Source organism: Mytilus galloprovincialis, chromosome 6 (assembly GCF_965363235.1).
Source record: "Mytilus galloprovincialis chromosome 6, xbMytGall1.hap1.1, whole genome shotgun sequence".
NCBI classification, from domain to species: domain Eukaryota; kingdom Metazoa; phylum Mollusca; class Bivalvia; order Mytilida; family Mytilidae; genus Mytilus; species Mytilus galloprovincialis.
The window spans coordinates 33,616,980-33,641,033 of record NC_134843.1 but is presented as its reverse complement, the minus strand read 5'-3'; the positions used below and the strand labels follow the sequence as shown (position 1 = coordinate 33,641,033).

General features: G+C 31.4%; 1 protein-coding gene across 1 annotated transcript in view; it reads left to right on the top strand.

Annotated features, from left to right (window-relative positions):
- The first annotated feature begins 11,349 nt into the window (after nucleotides 1–11,349).
- The window catches only part of LOC143079414 (kin of IRRE-like protein 3), a 45,743-nt gene continuing 33,038 nt past the window's right edge, over nucleotides 11,350–24,054 (top strand). Inside the window, exon 1 of the mRNA XM_076254746.1 lies at nucleotides 11,350–11,436. Coding sequence (XP_076110861.1) covers nucleotides 11,391–11,436 — 46 coding nt within the window. The 5' untranslated portion in view covers nucleotides 11,350–11,390. The remainder of the gene's footprint in view (nucleotides 11,437–24,054) is intronic.

Sequence of the window (24,054 nt, the reverse complement as noted above, 5' to 3'; positions counted from 1 at the left end):
GCAACTTTTAACAATGTCATCATATTTTCCCTACAGGAGCCTCAACGATAATTGATTCCTGTCAATCAAGTAAGCAGTTAACCTGATATCTTAATTGCTCACCAATCTAACCTCGTTCAGTCGACACGCTTTTGTACTTCGATATCAGTTATCTATTTTGTAAGCGATGTCAAGTTCCAACGCTCAAGCAGCAGATTTTATAATTAATGCAATACACAAATCATTTAAAAAAACCACCATTGGCATTTTTGTAAGCGATGTCAAGTTAGTTGATTGCATAATTTCTACAATAAATATTACCCTTTTAAAACGGAATTGACCTTTACTTAGTAGATCAATGATTTTACCTTTCATCTACATCTACGTCACTCGAAAAGGGTATTTGTTGGAATTTTTAAACTTGTCGGTGATAAAATAATGAATAACGGGCGATCTGAATCTGATGAAAACTGTTTGTTTTTCACCCAAACTTTAACTGATATTAATTGAATCTATTGAAAACAGAACATTGCTGTTGAAAGCAGTGCCGAAATTTTCTTTATTAAAAAAGAAATAAGACATTGTAATGAAATCACTGAAACTTGGCTTAAACTTTTTTTCACATTCCCTTAATTTTTCAAATAAAAAACTATCATTTCATGTTCAGGGGGAGGGTTGGGATGGAATTTACAACAAAAAAAAGTCGAGAAAAACAGGCAGGACGAAATTTTTTATAAAAAGGTCAGGATAAGAAAATGGCAGGACTGATGACTTATAAGAGCGAATATAAGAACGCATGCAGGATAGAAATTACAACCAAATAAAATAATGGACAACATGTTTCACCCTAGCCTCTCGTATAAATCAAATGGCATCAACATAATGGGAGTCTATATTGGCTCTCAGGCCATATATTTAATATATACTGTGCAGTTTTCAACGGGTAATTTTCAATTAGATCAGATCCGAATTGTAGAAATACGATAATCTGAGGACTATGTTCTTCGTGATAACTAAGAAATAAATGAATGAAGATGAATGGAGTTTGTAATACCCAAGCTGTAACTAAAACGGATCACTTCTTAGAATTTCGAATAAATCAATGGAGTCCTATGGAGTCACGGAGAAACATGTTTCTTAAATGCAATGAAACAGTGTTGAAGGCCTTATCTTGACCTATAATCACGGTGGGTATGGTTGTCCTGCGAGAGAACGTTCTGTGCTGGTGATTCGGTCCTGACGGGTCCTGGTGGGTCCTGATTCTGTGCTGGTGGGTTTGTTTACATAGTATCAGAATGGCAATAAAACAACCGTTTTGTTGCTTTATTTTTCTCTGATACGTCATAAGTACCATAAAAAGCATATTACAACAATATTTTATTGCAAAAGTCGTGCAAGTTCGCTAAACGAAATTGTCCTGACGCTGTGCTGGTGATTTGAAAAACGGTCCTGGATCTGTGCTCTTATGTCCTGGTTCTGTGCCTTTATATTTAAGTCAAAAGTGGCAAATATTCCAGATCATTGATGCTTAACTGTAATTGGCTATATCTAGCTGTTATCTGCTTTCTTGAAATAGACATTATTGTGACTATGTTTCCTGTTATTATGAAAAAAATAACCCATAATTTTTTAATTTATTGTTTTCTGTTTTTTTCATTTAAAATGATTAAAAAAGCTGTTATCGGTTATCAATATTTCAATGAACTGAAATTTAAATAAAAACATGTACAAGACTTTTAAAGCCAAGAGTCTCCTGACTTGGGCCGGGTGCTAAAATGCTTGAGGATTTAACATGTTTCGTACGAATCAGACACAAACAAAGTTGATCAAGGCAAACAATCAGATATAGGTGAGCCTGAACACCTCTTAGATGAGTTTAAATAATAAATTCAGTGTAATCTAAGCATCCTGAATAATGTTTCTCTGACAAATTTGTACGATACTGTAGATACTTTTCTTTTTATTCAACCAAATGAATCTCAGCCTTGTTTCTGTGCGTTTGAATCATGTGTCTTCAGCAGCTTAAATCAGATTTCTTTGTAAGCAATTTAGTGCTGATTAAAAGGATGACTATAGTTTTGCGTTTTTTTTACCTTTTCTATTGGGGTGGGGTGATGGGGTAGGAAGAGGGAGGGAACAGTGACTTGGGGGTAATTTTGAAATTCTAAAAATTGATGTTGATTTTTTCAACATAAAATTTTTGTCTAAACAGTTGTCAGTTATTTTCGAAAGTTTGATAGAACACGTAAAAAATATAGGACTATTCTATGGAAGGCCAGACTAGAATTTGTCGGAGAATAAAGATGAGATAACCTAAATTACACTTACAAAAATAACATTTTTAAAGTTTTGCATTTTATAATTCCAAAAGAAAGTCTGTTGTCAAAGATGAATAAAAATAAAAATATGCCATAATTTCAATTGAAAATGAGTGAAAAATGAGTGAACGGAAAAATACCAGACTCAGAAATACACTTTTAATATTGTTAATATAATATCACGAGGCTTTTTTGTGTGCCAAACACACCTTCGCTGTAGTAATGACTCGTTACTGAGGTATTTCACTTCACGCATTTATTTCATTTTTTGATACAGTGAATTCTTTGTATTATTACATTAACATGTAGCCTTTGTATATATATATATATATATATATATTTGTAAAATATCGAATCTAAAGCCAGATATATCAAACATTTTTTTCCCCATTTAATATGTGTTTTCAGGACTCAAAAATCTAAAAAAAACGCCTTGGAAGTAAAATGCGATAAAATGATTGCCCATTTTTACCCCCCCCCCCCCCCAAAAAAAGAACTTTTGCCGGATAGGGAGAGGGAAGGGTCAGATATGCAAATTAAAATAGATATTTTATCTTTTCGTTTACTTTTTTTTTCACTTGAATTTATACTTGTTTGCACCAACAGAAATCGGTTTCAAATATATAAATGTGCTTTTAATTTCAAAAATTAAAATATCTCGTAGCTTCATACTACCAATTGAGTATAATTATCCAGGTATATAAAATGCAAAAAAAAAAACCACTAAATTATACACCTACATCTAACTTTTAAAACCGATAACAGTTAAAAATCAAAGTACTGATGTACTGAACATCGGATGACCGCATGTTCTTGTGGATGGTTCGACAACCACTTGTCTCATAAACAAATAACATTTCTATACCTAAAAGTGAGGTTTGCTTACAGATATAATTTCTTTTTCTGGGCGTGGATGATAAATTAATGACACGGAGTTCAACCTCGTCGTAATAACTTTTATATTGTAGTGATACAACTCAGTATACTCTGGTTTATTGTTATTTATAGAATAAATAAATGAATATTTCAGTTACATGTATATATAATGTTTATGTATTTGTATATCATTCTTTTCTACTATATAAATAATAGTGCAGTGCAAGTGCATATTGGACACTCTACTGAAATAATGGTCAATTTATTAAAAAGATTGATGACCACAAACATTTGGGTGTTACTTTTTTTCTAATAACTATCAGTACATATAGATAACCTTTGCTGTAGTTCCACTAAACAGATTTTTTTTTTTCTGAGAAAATTGAAATATATTCTTAACAGAAACAATCTTAATAAGATACTAAAACACACCCGTGATATCGCGGGTCCGTGAACGAATTAAAGTATATAACTTTGCGTAAGCCTTATTTTAGTATTGGGATTGTCATCTGATAAAGTCATACCGATTATAAGATGCAGTTTTCTCTGCTTTCAAAATCTTTCTGTTTGAACCCGTCGACCTGGAACTTATCAATTATTGGTAATATACTAGTCAACAAAAGAAACGATACAAGACTTTTTTCAAATTTAAGATTAAGTTTTCCGTTTATACGACCAATATTGAAGGTAGTAATTTTAATCATTATGGAAATATAAATCCGTTTAAAAAAAATATGTTTTTGCTTTCGTGACGTTTTTTGGCGGTTTTTTTTTTGTTTTTTTTGGTATCTTCCAAATGCCTTTATATTTGTCTGATTTATACATAGTTGTGGAATAACTTTTATGAGCACAAGATTCACTGCACACTTTTAAAGTTCTAAATTATCAAACATTAAAAAATGAACTTTATGATCGGTACGATTGAGAAATTTATCTGAGAGAATTTGGTTTATCTACCGGTATTAGTTGAAAATGCGTCTTTGAACTAGCTTTCAGTAGCTGCGAGTATGCGTTGTTCAATAATTTGTGTCTTAATGTTATTAATTCATGTGATAAATTGTTGTGTTGTTACACCACTGTACCAATGAAGGAGGAAAGGAGGAGGGGGTTGGTTGGATGGAGTTGCGAGAGGTGTGTGAAACGCATATTTAACTGAAATAAACCAGTCAAACCTTAATGTCAATATAAGACCCCCTCTTATAAATGTCGCTTTATTTCTTTATTTTAAGCACCTTTTAAAACTGTTTAAGTTAACATATTATGTAGAGCATCATCAATTCAAGGGCATTTTAAAATATCTTAAATAAAACTATTCTAATTAGATATATTTTCATCTGATATTGGACGGAAGATGTTGCCCATTTATGTAATATAATTACTATTTATCATATAAAACAGCCAAATGGATGCACAAAGGTAAAAATAGGAGTCACAGATCAGATTGAATACAATTATCAGCTAAATTTTATTGATTTTGTAACATTTGTTTCAAATATGACAAACTTTTTACCCAAAATCACCAGCACCGTATCGGGACCCACCAGCACAATGACAGGACCCACCAGCACAGTATCAGGACATGAATAAACTGAGAAAATGCAAATTTTACTAAATTGCACTGTTTTTTTCACAAAATAATTTTGTCATTTGGATTTGGGTATAGAAAGCGGACTCCATGAGCATTTTTGTTTTTGTTTTTCAGTTCTAGATTTTCTGAAAATGAGCACTTTTGTGTTACGCTTACTGAAACAGTTTAGAGGATCAACTTTTTAATGGTTTGCCTATGAACCCATAAGAAACAAAATTGAAAAATTTCAACTGTTTCCTTCCATTTTTATGAGAGAAAACGTCAAAAATCATAATTTTCGTCTTTGTTTACATTTTTTCATTGATCACCAGCACCCGTCAGGACCGAATCACCAGCACAGAATGTTCTCTCGCAGGACAACCATACCCACCGTGTATGTGTTATTGAATATTTCATTTGTTATACGATATATACATACGGCATATAGTTTAATCATTGCATACTGGTCAATTTTAAAGTTTGATTCACAAAAAACGGATAATTTCTGTATGTGATAGTTTTATATCTAATTTTTTTTAATCGCTTTATATTAAAAAAATTAATTATGAAATACTTAGTCGTGATAGCTAAATGAGGGGACCATTAAAAGGGACGTTTTTCAACCTCTTTTGGACACTTTATTCACGGGTGTCATTCGGTTTATCGAGAGAAATGATCGTGAAAGAATATCTAACGGCGGTCAAGTATTGAGAGACGATCGTGAAAGTTCTGGTTACGGATCGTGAAAGACATTTAATCGAGAGGACACATGAAAGATCAGTAAATATTCTAATTTAATTAATTACACAGACAAATTTACGACAAAATAAAACTGTCTGTCAAAATGGTTCAACATTATGATCAGTATGTGAGAATATCCAGTTTCAAAAGTACATAGTTATTACAACAACAAAAGGCAGATTGCTTCTCGACATTTCAATGACATAAAAAATGTGAACAAACACGATTTTTTCACAAATTCGACTAGATAAACTACTTTTATCCGAGTAAGGGCATTCTATTTGAATTAATCAAATGGTTCTCATAGTTATTTTGTATAAATATTATCTGAAACTTGGTAAATAAAGAACTATTTACACAAAATTGATTTTTCGGATCGTGAAAGATGACGTACCGCATTTTTGAAGATCGTGAAAAGAATCGTGAAAGATCTGATGCTAATAAGACGTTCAATGTATTCTTCAATTATATGATAATTAATATTTGTTATTGGTATTGAGAAAAGCTAGATAGGTCAACATCCTTAATAGGTTTAAGCATTTCAAAGTATTAATATTTTCAGAAAATGAAAAGAAAAAGAAATAACAATTACGGCAATAATAAAAGACAATGGGTGACAAAACGCCGAAAAAACAATCCAGTGTTGTTGTTATGATTGTAAGGTGTACATTTTCGACTTCTGCAAGGTTTCAACTAACATCGAACTCATTTTCATGCATCATTCGGCAATGTTTGTTTTCTGTTGTTTGTCCTTTTAAATATATACCTGAATGCTATAGCGCCGATGCATTTCGTGTATGGTATACATGTCTACCTGCATGTTTCATATATGACAATGGTGATGTCAATTGCATTTGATATATTGAATGACAGTAAGATGTCTATGTCTGGCTGTCGGTCAGGGTTCATATACTTTTGTCCTTATGTTCCGAATTAATTGGCCAAGCATAACTTTTACATTTGTCAGTTTCTAAAGCACTGTAAGGATCGGAACACATTTATTTGGTGTACGGGATATTTGTAGAGATCTGTATGGCATGGTTCATCTGACCTTGACCTCTTTTTATGAACCAATGACAACCTTAAGCGCATTTGACACTTCTAGTAAAACCCTTGATATTATAGACGTTAAACAAATATACTATCATAAGTAAAGCAGACATTAAAGCAATTGCGGTCTGGTATTCTACAGTCTGTAATATATAGTTAAAGCAATCCACATCTGCGTTGTATATAAAGAACTTAAGAAAGTACTGTTGCACAAAATGTTGGTTATCGTTCAATCTCAAATTACACATGAACGATGCCGTTTTTGCTGTAATTTTTTGTTTGATGGATAACATTTTAGTTTCAACGTTGCATATCCTTATTATTGGCTAAATAGTGTCGGTCTGCCTGAATTGCACTAGACCGATTCACAGAGCTGAATCTTTCACACTTATTAAGACACGTTTTTAGTTGTTGTTTATTTTTAACTTTCGAGGTAAAGCGTTGAATAGAAAAATAATAGCTTTAATGTTCAGCCTTATCAAAATAGTTACAGGCTTTAACCAGTTGCAGGTTTATCAAATGGTAGAAGAAATACTGATTTCTGATTACTAGTATTAAGTCTGGTCACGCATTTTCTTTCACGATCAAAATAATACGTTGCCTGATCTTTCACGAGCAAGTTTGATGGAAATTCAACAAATTCAAGGTTTTCATAAACAAATTAACGCTTTTAAGGGAAGAACATACTTTAATTTTACTGTACTATCAGATACACCAAAGATTAAATTTCAAATATATCATGATATTCTGAAATATGACCATTATAGGTACAAAAAGCGTGTCATTTGTAATTAATTTCATAGACACGCATTGCGCCTTTTGCGTTTTTTCAAAAAGTACTTCATATTTTCTTTATCTTCTTTCACAGTTATGTTAGGAAAGTTAAACCATTTTGACAGACATATTTTTTTGTTCGGATTTGTTCCGCATTTTGAAAATTAAGCGATTTTTTTCAAAGATTCTGAACTAGAATGTACATTAAATGTCTTTTACGATCCGTTACCAGAACTTTCACGATCGTCTCTCAATACTTGACCGCCGTTAGATATTCTTTCACGATCGTTTCTCTCGATAAACCGAATGACACCCGTGTTATTTTAGTATAACACCTTATATTTGATCAATAAGATAATGAAGTTGAATTCTATAAAACAAATATCGAGGTACCCTAGGGTGTAACACAAACTCCTTAACTAGAGCGCTTTTGAAAACTAGCTGATGGACTTATATAAAAAAAACAGAATTTAAGTGTTGAGAAATCGATCATAAAACAGTTAAGCAGATGTTAACTTTATACCCCTTTGTTTGCAGTAAAAAATGTAATTCAACTGTTAGATAAAGACTTAAATAATACTTCTATCGCACCCCTTCTAGCGATTTTACCAGGTAATAAAAGAGGTTCACTTATCTTAAAATAAATGTAGAGAATAATCGTATTGAGTACGATAGATTGGCTTGTTACAAAGTTGAAGTATAAAATACACACAATGTAGTTGTGATGGTGTTTACTTCCTTGTTCCGTATTCTACCATGTAAGTACAACGAATAAGATTATATTTACTATTAAAAAATGAAACACAGTTAATATCTGCTTAAATATGAGACTGCAATCACTTTAAAACAGGGTATTGTTAAATTTTACAAATTGAAAAAGGAAGACATATGTTTATCAATGTCATCATAAGTGTAATAAAACATATATTAGGACACGCGTTCTTGGATAATTGTGGGATCTTACCCCAAAACTGTTATCCTTAGTGAACAAAATCTAGCAATGTAGTCAATAGAAAAATAAAAAATAAATGAGATATAAGATAAATATGCATTACAATTAACTAAACAAAATGGAAAATATTGACACATTTTTTATGCGACATTGTATGTCTACCAGTCAATCCTGAGGTAAAAATACTCAATTACCAGGCAAGTACTAAAATATTAACGAAAAAAAGAAATATTGTATTTTGTTTCATTGTTATCGATATAAACATTAGTCAACGTATAGTAATAGAGCTCTCAACTTGTGTAAAACTATTCATCCAAAGAGGAAAAAAGAACAGAGTTTTAATGCCTTTGTATAATATTCTAACAAAGTGGGGAATATTTGCACCTTCTTTTTATGTGGCAACAAAATTTGCTATTTCAAATGTAAGATTCTTCACTGTGCTAAGATCGGTCCTAAGAATTTCTTAGGGCAAAAATAAGAAACAAGTTATAACCGACTTACGACATGTCTCAGCATGCACATCGAAGCTATCTTAGAATCATCTAAGCTATGATGTCCTAATTGCTGCCCTAAGTATTTGTTTAAAAGAAAATAGCAAATTAAATATGAAAAAAAAACATATGGAAATAATGTATCATATTCAACCAATAACTCTAATTTAAAATAAAATAACAACTAGAAATAATTAAAAACCAATTGTTCAGAGAACAATTGAAGGGGTTTCCACCAAAAACAATGTATTTTAATATGAAAGTTGTAAATTTAAGTTTAAAATGTCATTTCAATCGTCAAATGATAGCTTATTGTACGCTGATTCCAAAAATATATGGTTTCTATATAATATTTTTTAAATAAGGGAGATAATTTGTTACTTCCGGTTTGAAAAATGTTTTTCTGATAATATTTGAATATTTACTTGATACTGATTCCAAAAATATCTGGTTCTATTTACTTTTATATCTAGAAAGTTCAAAAAATAGCTGCTTCCGGTTTACACAAGGTCACAGGTTTGATACCTTTTGCTAAAAGTCTCATGGCTTTATAATGTATACATATGAGGTTAAAGCAAAGGTCAAAATCTAGAACGTCAAATTAAGCTATGACCTTGAGATCAATTTCAAGGTCATAAACCAAGGACCTCAAATCAAAAGACCAAAGGTCTTAATTATATTTGGTTAATGAGTTATATTACCATACACGTGTATTTAAAAATCAAGAGGGGAGAAAACTCCCTTTTACGTTCAATATACCCTTGCAATCGAAAGTTACATGTAACGACATGTTGCAACTATCAATTTAGAAAAAATAATGTGTCCATATCTTATACGGTTTCTGGAAAGGAGTGGAAATAAGCCAAATTCATAAATTAGAATATGAGCTTAACCTTTGACCTTGACCTAATTTTCATTTTTTTGGAACAAGGACCTTAAATCAAAAGATCCTAGGTCTCTGTCACTTATGGTTTACAAGATAGAATGTAATTTGTAAAAACTGGACACATATAATTATTGTTATTTTCATAAAGGCCTTGTAAAACATCAGTGATACATGATGTAGAACTAGTAAATATTGAGTGTTTTTTTTTAAATATTTAGTACAAAGGTTGGTTCATGCACGACGTACTGATTCCCCTTTAATGAATTTACGAATTAAAACCAGATGTTTATATGATGTGTTTTCTAGTTTAGTCACTTCTTAGTTTGTATGGTCAAGTATTTGGACTTTTAGAAGCAAGATGTTTAACAAAATGTATACAGGTTATTACGACTGCCTGTTAACACTCGTAAATTAACGATCAAACTTTCGAAAAAAATACTACTTACGATTGCTTAGGAAAGGGTCAAAAACTTACGATTTGACGTACGACCGACGAAAGATCTAAGATAGTCGTACGATGTTTTGTGAAACAATGACAAGCCTCCCAAGGATAACTACTCATTATGTGAAGGCCAATTGAAATAAGCAGAATATTCTAGTATATGAGTCATTCATGTTTTAAATATATCCTTTTGTAATAAAACAACAATAAATATAATACAATCGTTTTAGTTTGGCCAGCTTGTCTGGCAAAACAGCCGTTGGACGTCAGAGTAATCTAGGACTAGAAGTTTGCTTCTGTTCTCTGAACTTCAAAACTCGAATTTCGAGTGAGGTAGCAATTGTGAAACTCAACTTTGTTTTTGTAATTGTGTGAACGTTTCATAGTGTTCAGGGTGTTAAAATCCCCCCTTTTAAAACGGCTGGATACACGCCTTTGTAGCAATACTAAAATCTTATTATTGTGGTCCCTAATTTGAATGTCTCAATTATAGACTCTCGACTCTCAATTGGCAACAATCGTCATTTACCTAACACCATGTAACATGTCTTGTAACTGTAAGGTGGTATTGGTGTCTTTCGCCATCTTGGATTGTAAAATCCAGAGAACCTAAGGTCCAGATTTTCTAATAAGTTAGCAAAATTAGATGCAGGAACGCAGATATTAAATCTGAATTTTCCTTTTAAAGAACCAATTTGTACGAATTTAAATTATAAATATTAATGTTTTTCGTGTGTAGATTATATTTAGTCGTTTTAAAAAAAATAAAAATTGGCATTTTAAGGGGAGGTAACTCTAAAACAGTGCATTTTCTGAAGGAATCTACATGAAATTTTCTTTTTTTGTATTTTAGCCAGAAAAAATGTACGGTGACCCTACCTTTTTTTTTTTGATAGTCTCAAAGCATTGTGTGAAAGCTATCTTTTCCTAATTTATTTCACAATTCTATCATTTTGTTTAGTTTCTAATAAAAAAAATGTTGTTTTTTCCTGTATGATCCATACAAAATGTGTCATTTTGCCACGACCTGTAACTTGAGAAAATGCGCGGTGACCTATCATTGTTATTATATTTTTGAACATATATCAATATATACTACGTTTTGGCAAAGAATGAACAAATTCTATCATTTTTATTTTAGACTCCCATACCACCATAACATATTATTATATAGCTAACATCAACGAATTTTGTGGAATTAAATGAAAATATTAATAAACTTAGAAATTATTTTCGTTGAATATTAAAACTAAAATTTTACACATTTTCTCTTGTTTTCAAAAAGGTTGTTAAGGTCAAACATTAAAGAAAGATATGACGATGAATGTGGTTTTAGTAAGCTGTTTCATGTCGACAATACGTAAGTATAACAAATGTTGTATTGCCAGTCCCTTGTACATCGAATCTTAATTTAGTATAAATGGAACGGGGACCCAATTGTTTGCCCCATTGAAACGCGTTGAAATCATAGTAAATAAATGGGGTCCTGTTCTATTTATAATTTTGATAGCCATCTTGGGACTTTTGGTTTATGATAGGCATTCGTTTTGAAGTGTATAAGTACAATCTCAGTGCATTATGACCGGCATTCCGTTGCAAATATAGTTTTTATGGACAACAGGGTCAGTCTGTCTACTTCCAGGGAAGAATAAAGGCTATAATTTAGGCAATTTACTCTATGTACTGACCAAGATTACATTTAAATGAATTTTTTTTTTACAGATATTCAAACTAGAAAGCCTACCCTTTCAAATAAATCTACATTCAGTTACAGAATTAGTGTAATAATAACACTAGACAATTTCAAACAAAAGTTATATATTTTTTTAAGTACTACATTCGTGGGTACCGGACTGGTTGCCGTGACTGGGATCCTATTCCAAAAATAGATAAAATGATGTGGAGCATTTGTTTTCTATTATACCTTACCATAAAATACCTAATTTCGATTGAATAATACGAGGGAGTTAATTTACTCTGTTCCATAGCTGAGCAGCTGTGGACACTTTTTTCAATGTTACCTTCTTGTGCAGACCAATCGAAATTCAAAGGAAAATTAGTTGAATTTACACCAAGTAATCAAAGAAAATGGCTTTGTTTCAAGTTTTGGCTCCGAACGTTTTCGATCACTCTCAAAGTAAAAAAAAAAACTTATCTCACTTCTGTTGATTTTTAGAATACCAATAATGTTGTTATGTACGTGACGTTATAGCAAAATGCTTTGAAATTGAAATTCTACCATTAAAGACTACAATGATAGGTCAATCAGTAAGAGTAATTACCTTTGGTAATGATTGAATCAATTGAAAACACCAGAATTCAAGTTGGAACAAATATTTAAAAAAAGTTATATTTGCCTTTTTTGCTGCGTAAATCCCTAAATGTACCACTTGGTTATTTCGCTAGACACAATTTATTTAAATAGGAAATTGTCTGGTTAAGATTGTATTGTTTATGGAGTAAGGCAATATTTGGTCATACTAGAAGCATTTTCAGTGTTAAAATTATATATCTAAAAAAAAGAGGCCCTCTTCAGAATAAATTTAGATAGAATTGATACTCTCCTGTATAAAGCATTGTTTACATTCTAGGCAATTCATTCAGCAAATATTTCTATAATGCTCCAATTTGTAGCTTCTATTTTTGATTATACCAGGCATATGCATTGTTTTCATTTTCTTTTGTTTAAAAGGTCTTTCGTTGGAAAGGAGTAGGTTCAGGAAGACCCCTTTTTGGCCCCAAAATATAGCAGTTTTATAAAATTGTTAAAATGTAAACCTTTAGTTATTTATTGGACAGTATAATGCTTCTGCTACATACATATGAGCTGTTTTTGACAATACAATGCACATATATCCGGTACTAGCACCATTAAGTCATGCTAAATTACTGAAATCCTCATAATTCTAGCATTTTAGTTAAATTTTAGACGGTTTTCGTGTAAAACGAAAGTGGCCGCATTCGTGTTCATCCTTAATATTGAAATGTAAGTTGTATTTTATGATAATACATAACATATATAAAGGTTGAGGATGAACACGGATGCGGCCACTTTCATTTTTACCAAAAACCATCTGAAAAGTGACATTTTTCGGCATATTAGGTAGATTTTTCATATTTGAGCTTGAATCGGATTGTTTTTAATGACTAAATCTGTTAAAATCGTTCACATAAACTTATTAATTCAAATATAATAGACACTTAAGTGTTTAAAAAGTGGTCAAAATCTTTCGTCAGATGAACCTGAAATTTGAGGCCAAAATCGGTACTTACCGGACCTACTCCTTTATAATCCCAAGCGACATAAGTCAGCTTTTTCATAGATTAAAATGGGCAACAAAGGCAACTTTACAACTGATTATTTTGCATATTTTATGTTTTAATTGTCAAATATCTGTGGATTTTATGACAAGCTTTAAAGTTTTGAACTTCAGTTTGGCACATACTGTAGCATGGAAAGGAGATTAGTATGAAAAATATTGAATTGTGCTTATTTCGTAAATATTGGTTGAAATGAATACAAACTGAATGGAACTGTCATTTTTATGCGTTTAAATGTATCTGACATTATTATGCTTTTAAATAAAACCTCTGATTATCCTTTTTAAATAGGATAAGATATGTTTGGATACATATTGTTTATAAAACCTTATATGAAAGAAGTAGAAAAAGAGGTAAACCAGCATGTAGGGGTGGGGACATTAGATGATCCATGATCCTTTTAGTAATGATGACATACAAGTATTTATTAAAGCCAAGGTTTTCACAGTAATCCTGTATTGCATTTATTTCATAAGAATTATTTATATCTTTATGTCACAGTATACTGAAGATAGTAAGTGAAATGAAAATCTATCAAACTTCAATTGTATTATACTATTTTGAAGCTTTTGATTAGAACATTTGATTCTTATCACAAAGAATAGAAATTTCTGACTGAAAACAATACAGTGTTGAGAAAAGTGGTGAGTCATCATAATATGTCAAATTGATTGGTACTAAATCAAAACTTTATTCTAGGATTTCAACATTAACTATATTGTATAAAATTCATCAAATTATAGTTCTTTTGTATTTGTTTACACCTTTTGGGCTGATTGGTTCAATGGGAAACTCCAGAATTTAAGTCGCAAAAACAAATGCTTAAAGAAATATTTTCCTTTATGCAATGAAAACTCCAAATACATCACTTATTGGTTTTTTTTTTTGCTAGACATAATCTATCAAAATGGAAAATTGTCTGGTAAAGATTGTAAATATTTGGTTAATCTAAAAGCATTGTCAGCGTTAACATTTTCCATCTAAGAAAAAAGGCCTCATAGAGGCTATATTTAGATAGAATTTATACTCCCCTGTTTAAAGAAATGTTTACATTCTTGGCCATTCATTCAGCAAATATTTTATATGTGCTACATTTTGTAGTTTCTATCTTTAATTTTATCAGGTATATGTAATTTTCAATTTTCTACTGTTAAAAGAACTATTGTTGGAAATGAATACTCCAAAGAGACACGATTTAGCTTTTTTATAGATTAAAACAGTCAATAAAAGTAACTTTTCAGCTGATTATTTTGCACATTAATGTTTTAAGGTATCTGACCCATAATAAAGATTTACGGAAAATTTTCCGGAGTTTACCAAAGTGTCAATTTTTTTAACACCTCAGTATTTTCCGCCTAGTAAGCGAAAGTATAGTTATTATTTTTAGAATGATTATTAAAATATTAGAAAGGCTTAATTAAAGTATATTTTCATTAACTATAGAGTAAACGCTCATTATTTCTATAAATTGTCCAATTTTGACAATCCGGAAATAGAAACAAATATGGACGACTCAGTTGGCTGTCAAGACAGACGAAGGCGTTTTACCAAAACAAGTACGCCGATTTAAGTCTCTTTGTCTTACCGTGATGTAGAAATAATGTGTGCAGTTTGGATGTAACTGGTTGTCAAATATGTGGTGCCGGCATAGGAAGATTAATTGATAGAAGGAATGTAAACACATCACGCACTTGTCCTTTTCATCTGCAAATCATCATCTGGCGATCTGCCCTGGGAGACGATTTGAATGGATCGTTCATGTTTATGTTTTAAAGTTCTGCATTTATATGTTAAGTGTATATCTGGAATGTAATTGAACCGACTTCCGTATGGTTCCTAACATGGAGAACCTAGTAAACCAAAGGCCAAGCTGATGACAAGCTTCAGATGTGTAAATTTGAGCAGGTGCCAGGTAATTTGCATTTACAAATCCAAGCATTTTAAAACTTGAATTGGACAAAAAAGGAGGTCATTGTCTAATTTTATTTTTAAAAGTCTAAAATTACTTGACCTTTTGACCTGTTGACCCCTAAAGGTTGACATCAAACCATGATCTTTTGAATATCATCAAATGGTCTATATTTACAAAGGTTATGAAGATATTGGGACCAATAGAGAGATACACTTTTGAAAATTTAGAAAAAGGAGATGATTGTCGTATTTTAGCTCCATAAATGACCTTGAATTTGACCTTTTGAACTTTACATGTCATAAATATCAGAGTTTATACTTATTTTAAGATTATATAAAATATGGTTAGTTATGTTAAACAATTACTTACATAAATTATACCAAAAAACACCAGAACAGTGATACCAAGTCTCCATTTAGGAACTGTTACTTTGACATTACAATTCAACATTTTTTTGAAATTGATACGGTAAAAGTTTCTGTAAATTTTTTAGGATGGAACACTATGTAAAGTTAATTTAAATGTCAATTTTTAATGCTCTGCTAAAATATTGACTTTTGAACTGGTGAAGATATAAGATTATCAAATTTTAGACTTATAGACTTTTTCTATTATAAGTAACAATAACATTGTTCTAAAAATGGAATAGCAAAAAAACAATTTATTTTCTATGTTTAATTTTACAAGGTTACATGTAAGGTTCCTTTTGAAAGATAGATTAGTAAATTATACTATATAGGTTTCTTAAAATTACATAATATTTAAATCCTTATTTGGCATTTGAGGACAAAAAAGGGGGCAGTGTAACCCAGCTCTGTCGTTAACCTCAAATATTTTGCGGATTTTTATTTCATAGTAAGAACTCTTAGACCCCCTATTTACAATCCTTGATAAAAATGTAAATTATTGTGCTTGTTGTATATTGGCTAATTATGGGTCGAATACCTGAAGTGTATAATATCTTTGTTTTTATCATCTCAAGACAGGATTATGGATTTTTTTGCAAGCTTTGAAATTTTGAACCACAATATAGCATATCCCGAAGAATTGAATGGAGATTAATATGAAAAATCTTGAATTTGTGCTCATCTAGTAAATGTTGAATGAAATGAATACAAACTGAATGGAACTGTCATTTTTATCAGTTGAAATGGAACTGTTTATTATTCTTTTTAAATCAGATAAGATATGGTTGGATATCCTAAAGCATTGAATGGCTCTTAATGTTAATCTTGAATGTGTGCTTATCTTGTAAATGTTGGATGAAATAAAATTGAGAATGGAAATGGGGAATGTGCCAAAGAGACAACAACCCGACCATAGAACAGACAACAGCAGGAGGTCACCAACAGGTTTTCAATGCAACGAGAAATTCCCGCACCCGGAGGCGTCCATCAGCTGGCCCCTAAACAAATATATACTAGTTCAGTGATAATGAACGCCATACTGAACTCCAAATTGTACACAAGAAACTAAAAGTTAAAATAATACAAGACTAACAAAGGCCAGAGGCTCCTGACTTGGGACAGGCGCAAAAAATGTGGCGTGGTTAAACATGTTTGTGAGATCTCAACCCTACCCCTATACCTCTAGCCAATGCAGAAAAGTAAACGCATAACAATACGCACATTAGAATTCAGTTTAAGAGAAGTCCGAGTCTGATGTCAAAAGATGTAACCAAAGAAAATAAACAAAAGGACAATAATACATAAATAACATCAGACTACTAGCAGTTAACTGACATGCCAGCTCTAGACTTCAATTAAACTGACTGAAAAATTATGTCTTCATCATATGAATATCAGACACAATCCTCCCCGTGAGGGGTTTAGTATCATACCATCATACCATATATGAGAAGAACATAACCCGTGTCATGCCAACAACTGGTTTATTAATAATAAATGTGTTTAGTTCCGATGCAAAGATCCTATAAGTGAATCAATATTAACGCCAAAATATGCAATCTTTAATGACCTGACAATAGTATCGTAACTATATCCCTTCTTTATAAGTCTATTTAAAGGTTTTGTTAGCTTCTGAGGTGAATATATATATTGAATGTAACTGTCATTTTTATGCGTTTAAATGACACTGTTTAGTATTATTTTAGATAAGATAAGATGTGATTGGATTCAGAATGTTTATTAAGCCTTATCTGAAAAAAGTAGTCTAAGAGAAAGAGGTAATCCATCATGAAGGGGTAGGGACATAAAAAGATCCATGTTTATTGAAATAATGAGAATATACAAGTATTAATTAAAGCCAAGGTTTTCACAATAACTACTATTGCATTAATGGTGTCATAAGAATTCTTTATATCTTGATGTCACAGTATACTGAAGATATCAAGGGAAATCAAAAGCAATCAAACTTCACTTATATTATACTATATTAAAGCTTTTAATAAGAACATTTATCACCAAAAAAAATGAAATTTCAAACGGAGAACACTAGTGTGTTGCGAAATGTGCTGAGTCATCATACAATGTCAAATTGATTGAAACTGAATAAAAACTTTATTCTAGGATTTCAATATGAACTATATTGTATAAAATTCACCAAACTATAGTTTTTTTTGTATTTGTTTTCACCTTTGGCAATGATAAATTCAATTGGAAACACCAGAATTCAAGTCACAACAACTGTTTTTAAAAGAAATATATGCCTTGTTTGCTTGGTAAACCCCCAAATGTATCACTTGGTTATGTCTGATTATGATTGTAAGGTTTATGGAGTAAGGCATATTAGGTCATACTAGAAGCATTTTCAGTGTTTATATTGTCAATCTTAGAAAAAAATAGGCTCGCTTGAGGCTAAATTCAGAAAGAATCTATACTCTCCTGTGTAAAGAATTGTTCAAATTCTTGGCAATTCATGTAGCAAATATTTCAATAGTGCTTCATTTTGTAGTTTCTATCTTACATTATATCAGGCAAATATAACATTTTTAATATTCTACTGTTTGCAATTATGTTTGTTGGAAATAAAGATAGCAAAAGCACCACCTATGACAGATTCACCACAAATCTTCATATTACTGACAAAACTATCAAACAGCATAGGGAGTGTGCCATTTATCACAGATTCACCACAAATCTTCATATCACTGACAACACTATCAAACAGCATACCAAGTGACCATCTATCGCAGATTCACCACAAATCTTCATATTACTGACCATTCTATCAAATAGCGTAGCAAGTGCCCCACCTATCACAGAATCACCACAAATCTTCATATTACTGACATGCTATCAAATAGCATAGCAAGGGTACCATCTATTACAGATTCACCAAAAAACTTCATATAACTGACAGTACCATCAAATAGCGTAGCAAGTGTACCATCTATTACAGATTCACCAGAAATCTTCATATAACTGACCATTTTATCAAATAGCGTAGCAAGTGCACCAACTATCATAGATTTACCACAAATCTTCATATTACTGACAATTCTATCAAATAGGATGCCAAGTGCACCATTTATTACAGATTCATCACAAATCTTCATATTTCTTACAATACTATCAAATAGCATGCATGTAGCAAGTGCAACATCTATCACAGATTCACCAAAAATCTTCATAATACTTACAATTCTATCACATAGCAACCTAAGTGCACCATATATTACAGATTCACCACACATCTTCATATTACTTAAAGTACTATCAAATAGCATAGCAAGGGTACCATCTATCAGAGATTCACCACAAATCTTCATATTTCTGACAATACTATCAAATAGCATAAAAAGTGCACCATTTATCACAGATACACCACAAATCTTCATATAACTAACAATACTACCGAAAAGCATAGCAAGTGTACCAATTATTACAGATTCACCACAAATCTTCATATACTACTGACATGCTATCAAATAGCATAGCAAGTGTACCATCTATTACAGATTCACCACAACACTTCATATAACTGACAATTCTATCAATTAGCGTCGCAAGTGCACCATCTATTACAGATTCACAACAAATCTTCATATTACTGACAGTACTATTAAATAGCATAGCAAGTGTATCGTTTATCACAGATTCACCACAAATCTTCATATTACTAACAATACTATCAAATAGCATAGCAAGTGTACCATTTATCAAAGATTCACCACAACTCTTCATATCACTGAAAGTAATATCAAATAGCGTACATGTAGCAAGTGCACCAACTATCACAGATTTACCACAAAACTTCATTATTGACCATTTTATCAAATAGCGTAGCAAGTGTACCAACTATCACATATTTACCACAAATCTTCATATAACTGACAATTGTATCAAATAGGATGCCAAGTGCACCATATATTACAGATTCACCACAAATCTTCATATTACTTACAATACTATCAAATAGCATACATATAGCAAGTGCACCAACTATCACAGATTTACCACAAATCTTCATATTACTGACAATTTTATCAAAAAGCATGCCAAGTGCACCATCTATCACAGATTCACCAAAAATCTTCAAAATACTTACAATTCTATCACATAGCAACCCAAGTGCACCATATATTACAGATTCACCACACATCTTCATATTACTTACAATACTATCAAATAGCATAGCAAGTGTACCATCTATCAGAGATTAACCACGAATCTTCATATAACTGACAATACTGTCAAATAGCATACGAAGTGCACCATTAATCACAGATACACCACAAATCTTCATATAACTAACAATACTACCAAAAAGCATAGCAAGTGTACCATTTATTACAGATTCACCACAAATCTTCATATCACTGACAATTCTATCGAATAGCATAGCAAGTGCACTATTTATCACAGATTCACCACAAATCTTCATATACTACTGACATGCTATCAAATAGCATAGCAAGTGTACCATCTATTACAGATTCACCACAAAACTTCATATAACTGATAATACTATCAAATAGCGTCGCAAATGCACCATCTATTACAGATTCACCACAAATCTTCATATAACTGACAGTACTATTAATTAGCATAGCAAGTGTATCGTTTATCACAGATTCACCACAAATCTTCATATTACTAAAAATACTATCAAATAGCATAGCAAGTGTACCATTTATCACAGATTCACCATAATCTTCATATCACTGAAAATACTATCAAATAGCGTACATGTAGCAAGTGCACCAACTATCACAGATTTACCACAAATCTTCATATTACTTACAATACTACCAAATAGCATACATGTACCAAGTGCACCATCTATCACAGATTTACCACAAATCTTCATATTACTGACAATACTATCAAATAGCATGACAAGTGCACCATCTAGGTCAATGTTTGCAATTGTTTCTCCATAGGCGGTAATGTTAACGTTTTATTCTGATGCTCTATCCATATTGTTACCTTGCATATGTATGATTGCTTGTTTCGAACCTGAGACATATTCACATTGTGTGGTTAAATATTTGGGGGACGAAGTGAGATAAAGTTTTCCGTAAATTAGCAAACTCCGAAAATAATTTCGTAATTCGGTTCCTCGAAGTAAAAAAAATCCCTTTTTTAATACAATAAGTTCCTTGAAAATTTCATACTTTGAACACGTTTAATAGCTCCATAGTTTTTACACATTAATCATATGTTCCTCAACTTTCTTAATCAACACAAAAGTCACTTTTTATCATAGAAACGTTCCAAATATTACTACACAGAGACTTTTTGTTTACACACAACTTTTTAGTTCCTCATTTTGAGGCGAATTAGGGATATTGACCCATCTAAGAAAAGAGTGGCCCTCTTGATGCAAAATTTAGATGGAATTTATAGCAGACGAAACGCATGTCTTGGGTTAAATTATCATCATGGTACCTTTGATAACTTTTTATACTCTCCTGTGAAAAGAATTGTTAACATTCTTGGCAATTCATTCAGCAAATATTTCAATGGTGCTTCATTTATAGTTTATATCTTTAGTTATAGTAGGCATATATAATATTTCATTTTATACTGTTTAAAAGGACGTTTGTCGAAAATTAATACTCCCAAGTGACACAATTCACCTTTTTCATATAAATTAAAACAGACTACAAAGGCAACTTTACAGCTGATAATTTTGCATACATAATGTTTAAAGTGTCTAATAATTTTGTTTATATCATGTCTTGACAGAATAAATGATTTTATAACAAGCTCAGACATTTTGAACCACAATATGGCATCTCCTAAAGCATGAAATGGCGGTTAGCATGCAAAATCTTGAATTCGTTCTTATGTTGTAAATGATGGATGAAATAAATACTAATTGAATGGAATTGTCATTTATATCAATTTAAATGGAACTGTTTATTATTCTTTTTAAATCAACTAAGATCTGGTTGGATACAGGTTGTTTGTTAACCTTATCTGAAAGAAGTAGAGAAAGAGGTAAACCAATATGTAGGGGTAGGGACATACAGTGATTCATGTTTCTTTAAGTAATAATGAAAAACAAGTATTTATTATAGCCAAGTTGTTCACAATAACCAAGCAATGCATTTGTGGTGTCATAAGAATTATTTATATCTTTTCTGAATTAATACTTAATTCTAGGATGTCAATATGAACTATATTGTGTAAAATACACCACACTACAGTTCATTTGTTTTTACCTTTGTCAATGATAATTTCAATTGTAAACACCAGAATTCAAGATACTTTTTGTTAGAATACATCTTTTTAGTTTCTCATTTCGAGGCGCATCACCAGTATTTACCCATTTGAGAAAAAAAGGAGGTCCTCTTGAGGTTAAATTTAGATGGAATGTATACTATCCTGTGTAACGAATTGTTCACATTCTTGACAATTCATGCAGTCAATATTTCAATAGTGCTTCATTCTGTAGTTTCTCTCTTTAATTATTGCAGGCATATATACTATTTCATTTTCTACTGTTTAAAAGGACTTTTAATAGTAGGATTACTCCCAGGTGACATTATTCACCTCTTCATAGATTAAAACAGGCAACAAAGTCAAATTTACAGCTGGTGTTTTTGTTGTTGCATATTTATTTTTGTTAAGTGTCAAATATCTTTGTTTTTGATCATTTTAAGACAGAATTTTGAATTTTATAAACAAGCTCTGAAATTTTGAGCCATGTCATGTCATATGCTTAAACCATGGACTGATAATAAGTATGAATATTCTTAAATTTTTGCGTACTTTAGTATCTTGTAAATGTAGGTTGACATGAGTACAAATTGAATGGAACTGTCGTGTTGTATCTGTTTCAATGAAACTGTTCATTATACTTTTTAAATAAGATAAATTATAGATAGTGCATATTTGAAGGTTTGTCTTGTCATCTCATATGGAATTTACTGACCCCTTATACATCATATTAGGTCACTAACACACTATTTAACTAATAATAACAACTTAGTTTAATGAATAGAGGGGTATGCTGTTTTTTTATTTGTAATGACATTTCTATCGCGAAAAAGTGATTATTTTTTCAACAATTTTAATTGATTCGAATGAAATATTCAGATGTTGTCCTTTGAATAGCAATAGATTTTTTTAACAGATAATCAGGATATAATTATATATACTTCCCACCCGACCCTATCGTGATTTACGTGAATGCTTTTCAATAGAATATAATAATATCTTATTACATGTAGCTGATCATTGGATAGAGTAGAAGGTATAGAAAAATTTTAAAAAGAGAAGAACTGACACGAAGACAAATATAAATACTTGTAGGTCACAATATGATTTCCTATTCAGTATGTATCGTCCTGAACATGCATGCCGGAATTTTGCGCCTGTCCCAAGTCAGAAGCCTCTGGCCTTTTTTAGTCTTGTATGATTTTTAATTTTAGTTTCTTGTGTATAATTTGGAGTTTAGTATGACGTCCATTACCACTGTACTAGTATACATACTTTTAAGGAGCCAGCTGAAGGACACCTACGGGTGCGGGAGTTTCTCGCTACATTGAAAACCCATTGGTGGTCTTCGGCTGTTGTCTGCTCTAATGTCGGGTTGTTGTCGCTTTGACACATTCCCCAATTCCTTTCTCAATTTTATGAAATAATCGCCACTTAACGTTTCAGCAAACAACCCAAAATCATTCAACCTATTCAGTGTGACTGAATAAGATTTTCAAAAACTTACACGCGAATATGTTAAATCTGGCTTTACTTTATGAAAGTCTATATTAGAATTTACCTCACATATATGATAATGATTATGTATTGTAGCGATTAATTAACAAAACTTCATTTTATATTTGTTTCTAAAATTAAAATGCGGGCAAAGACAATTTCTTTTACACCAATCATCGATTGAACTTTAAAACAAAATTCCAAAATCAGATACAAAAACCTATCAGACGAATAAAATTTGAAGTAAATTATAGATTGCAATTTTATCAAGGAAAATAATTACATCACACAGGTCATAATTTCATGCATCGGAGCATATTTCATTGACACATTGTATCGTCCGGGTTGATTCTGAAAAGAATGACCTATGGTTCTGAGATAATATATATGTTTATCATATACTTCGACTAAATAACATATAAATTTTACCGTATGATAATAGCATTAAATTGACGTAAATTCCATATTTTTCGAATTGGTGCTTAGCGGGCTGATATGAAAAGTTTATCACATGCTTCGATTGTTATCACATGCCTTTCCGTAACGTTATCACATGGCATTCCGGTAATACTCGGCTAATTCCGGAAAATACACCTCAATGCTACGTTTTCAGTGAAAA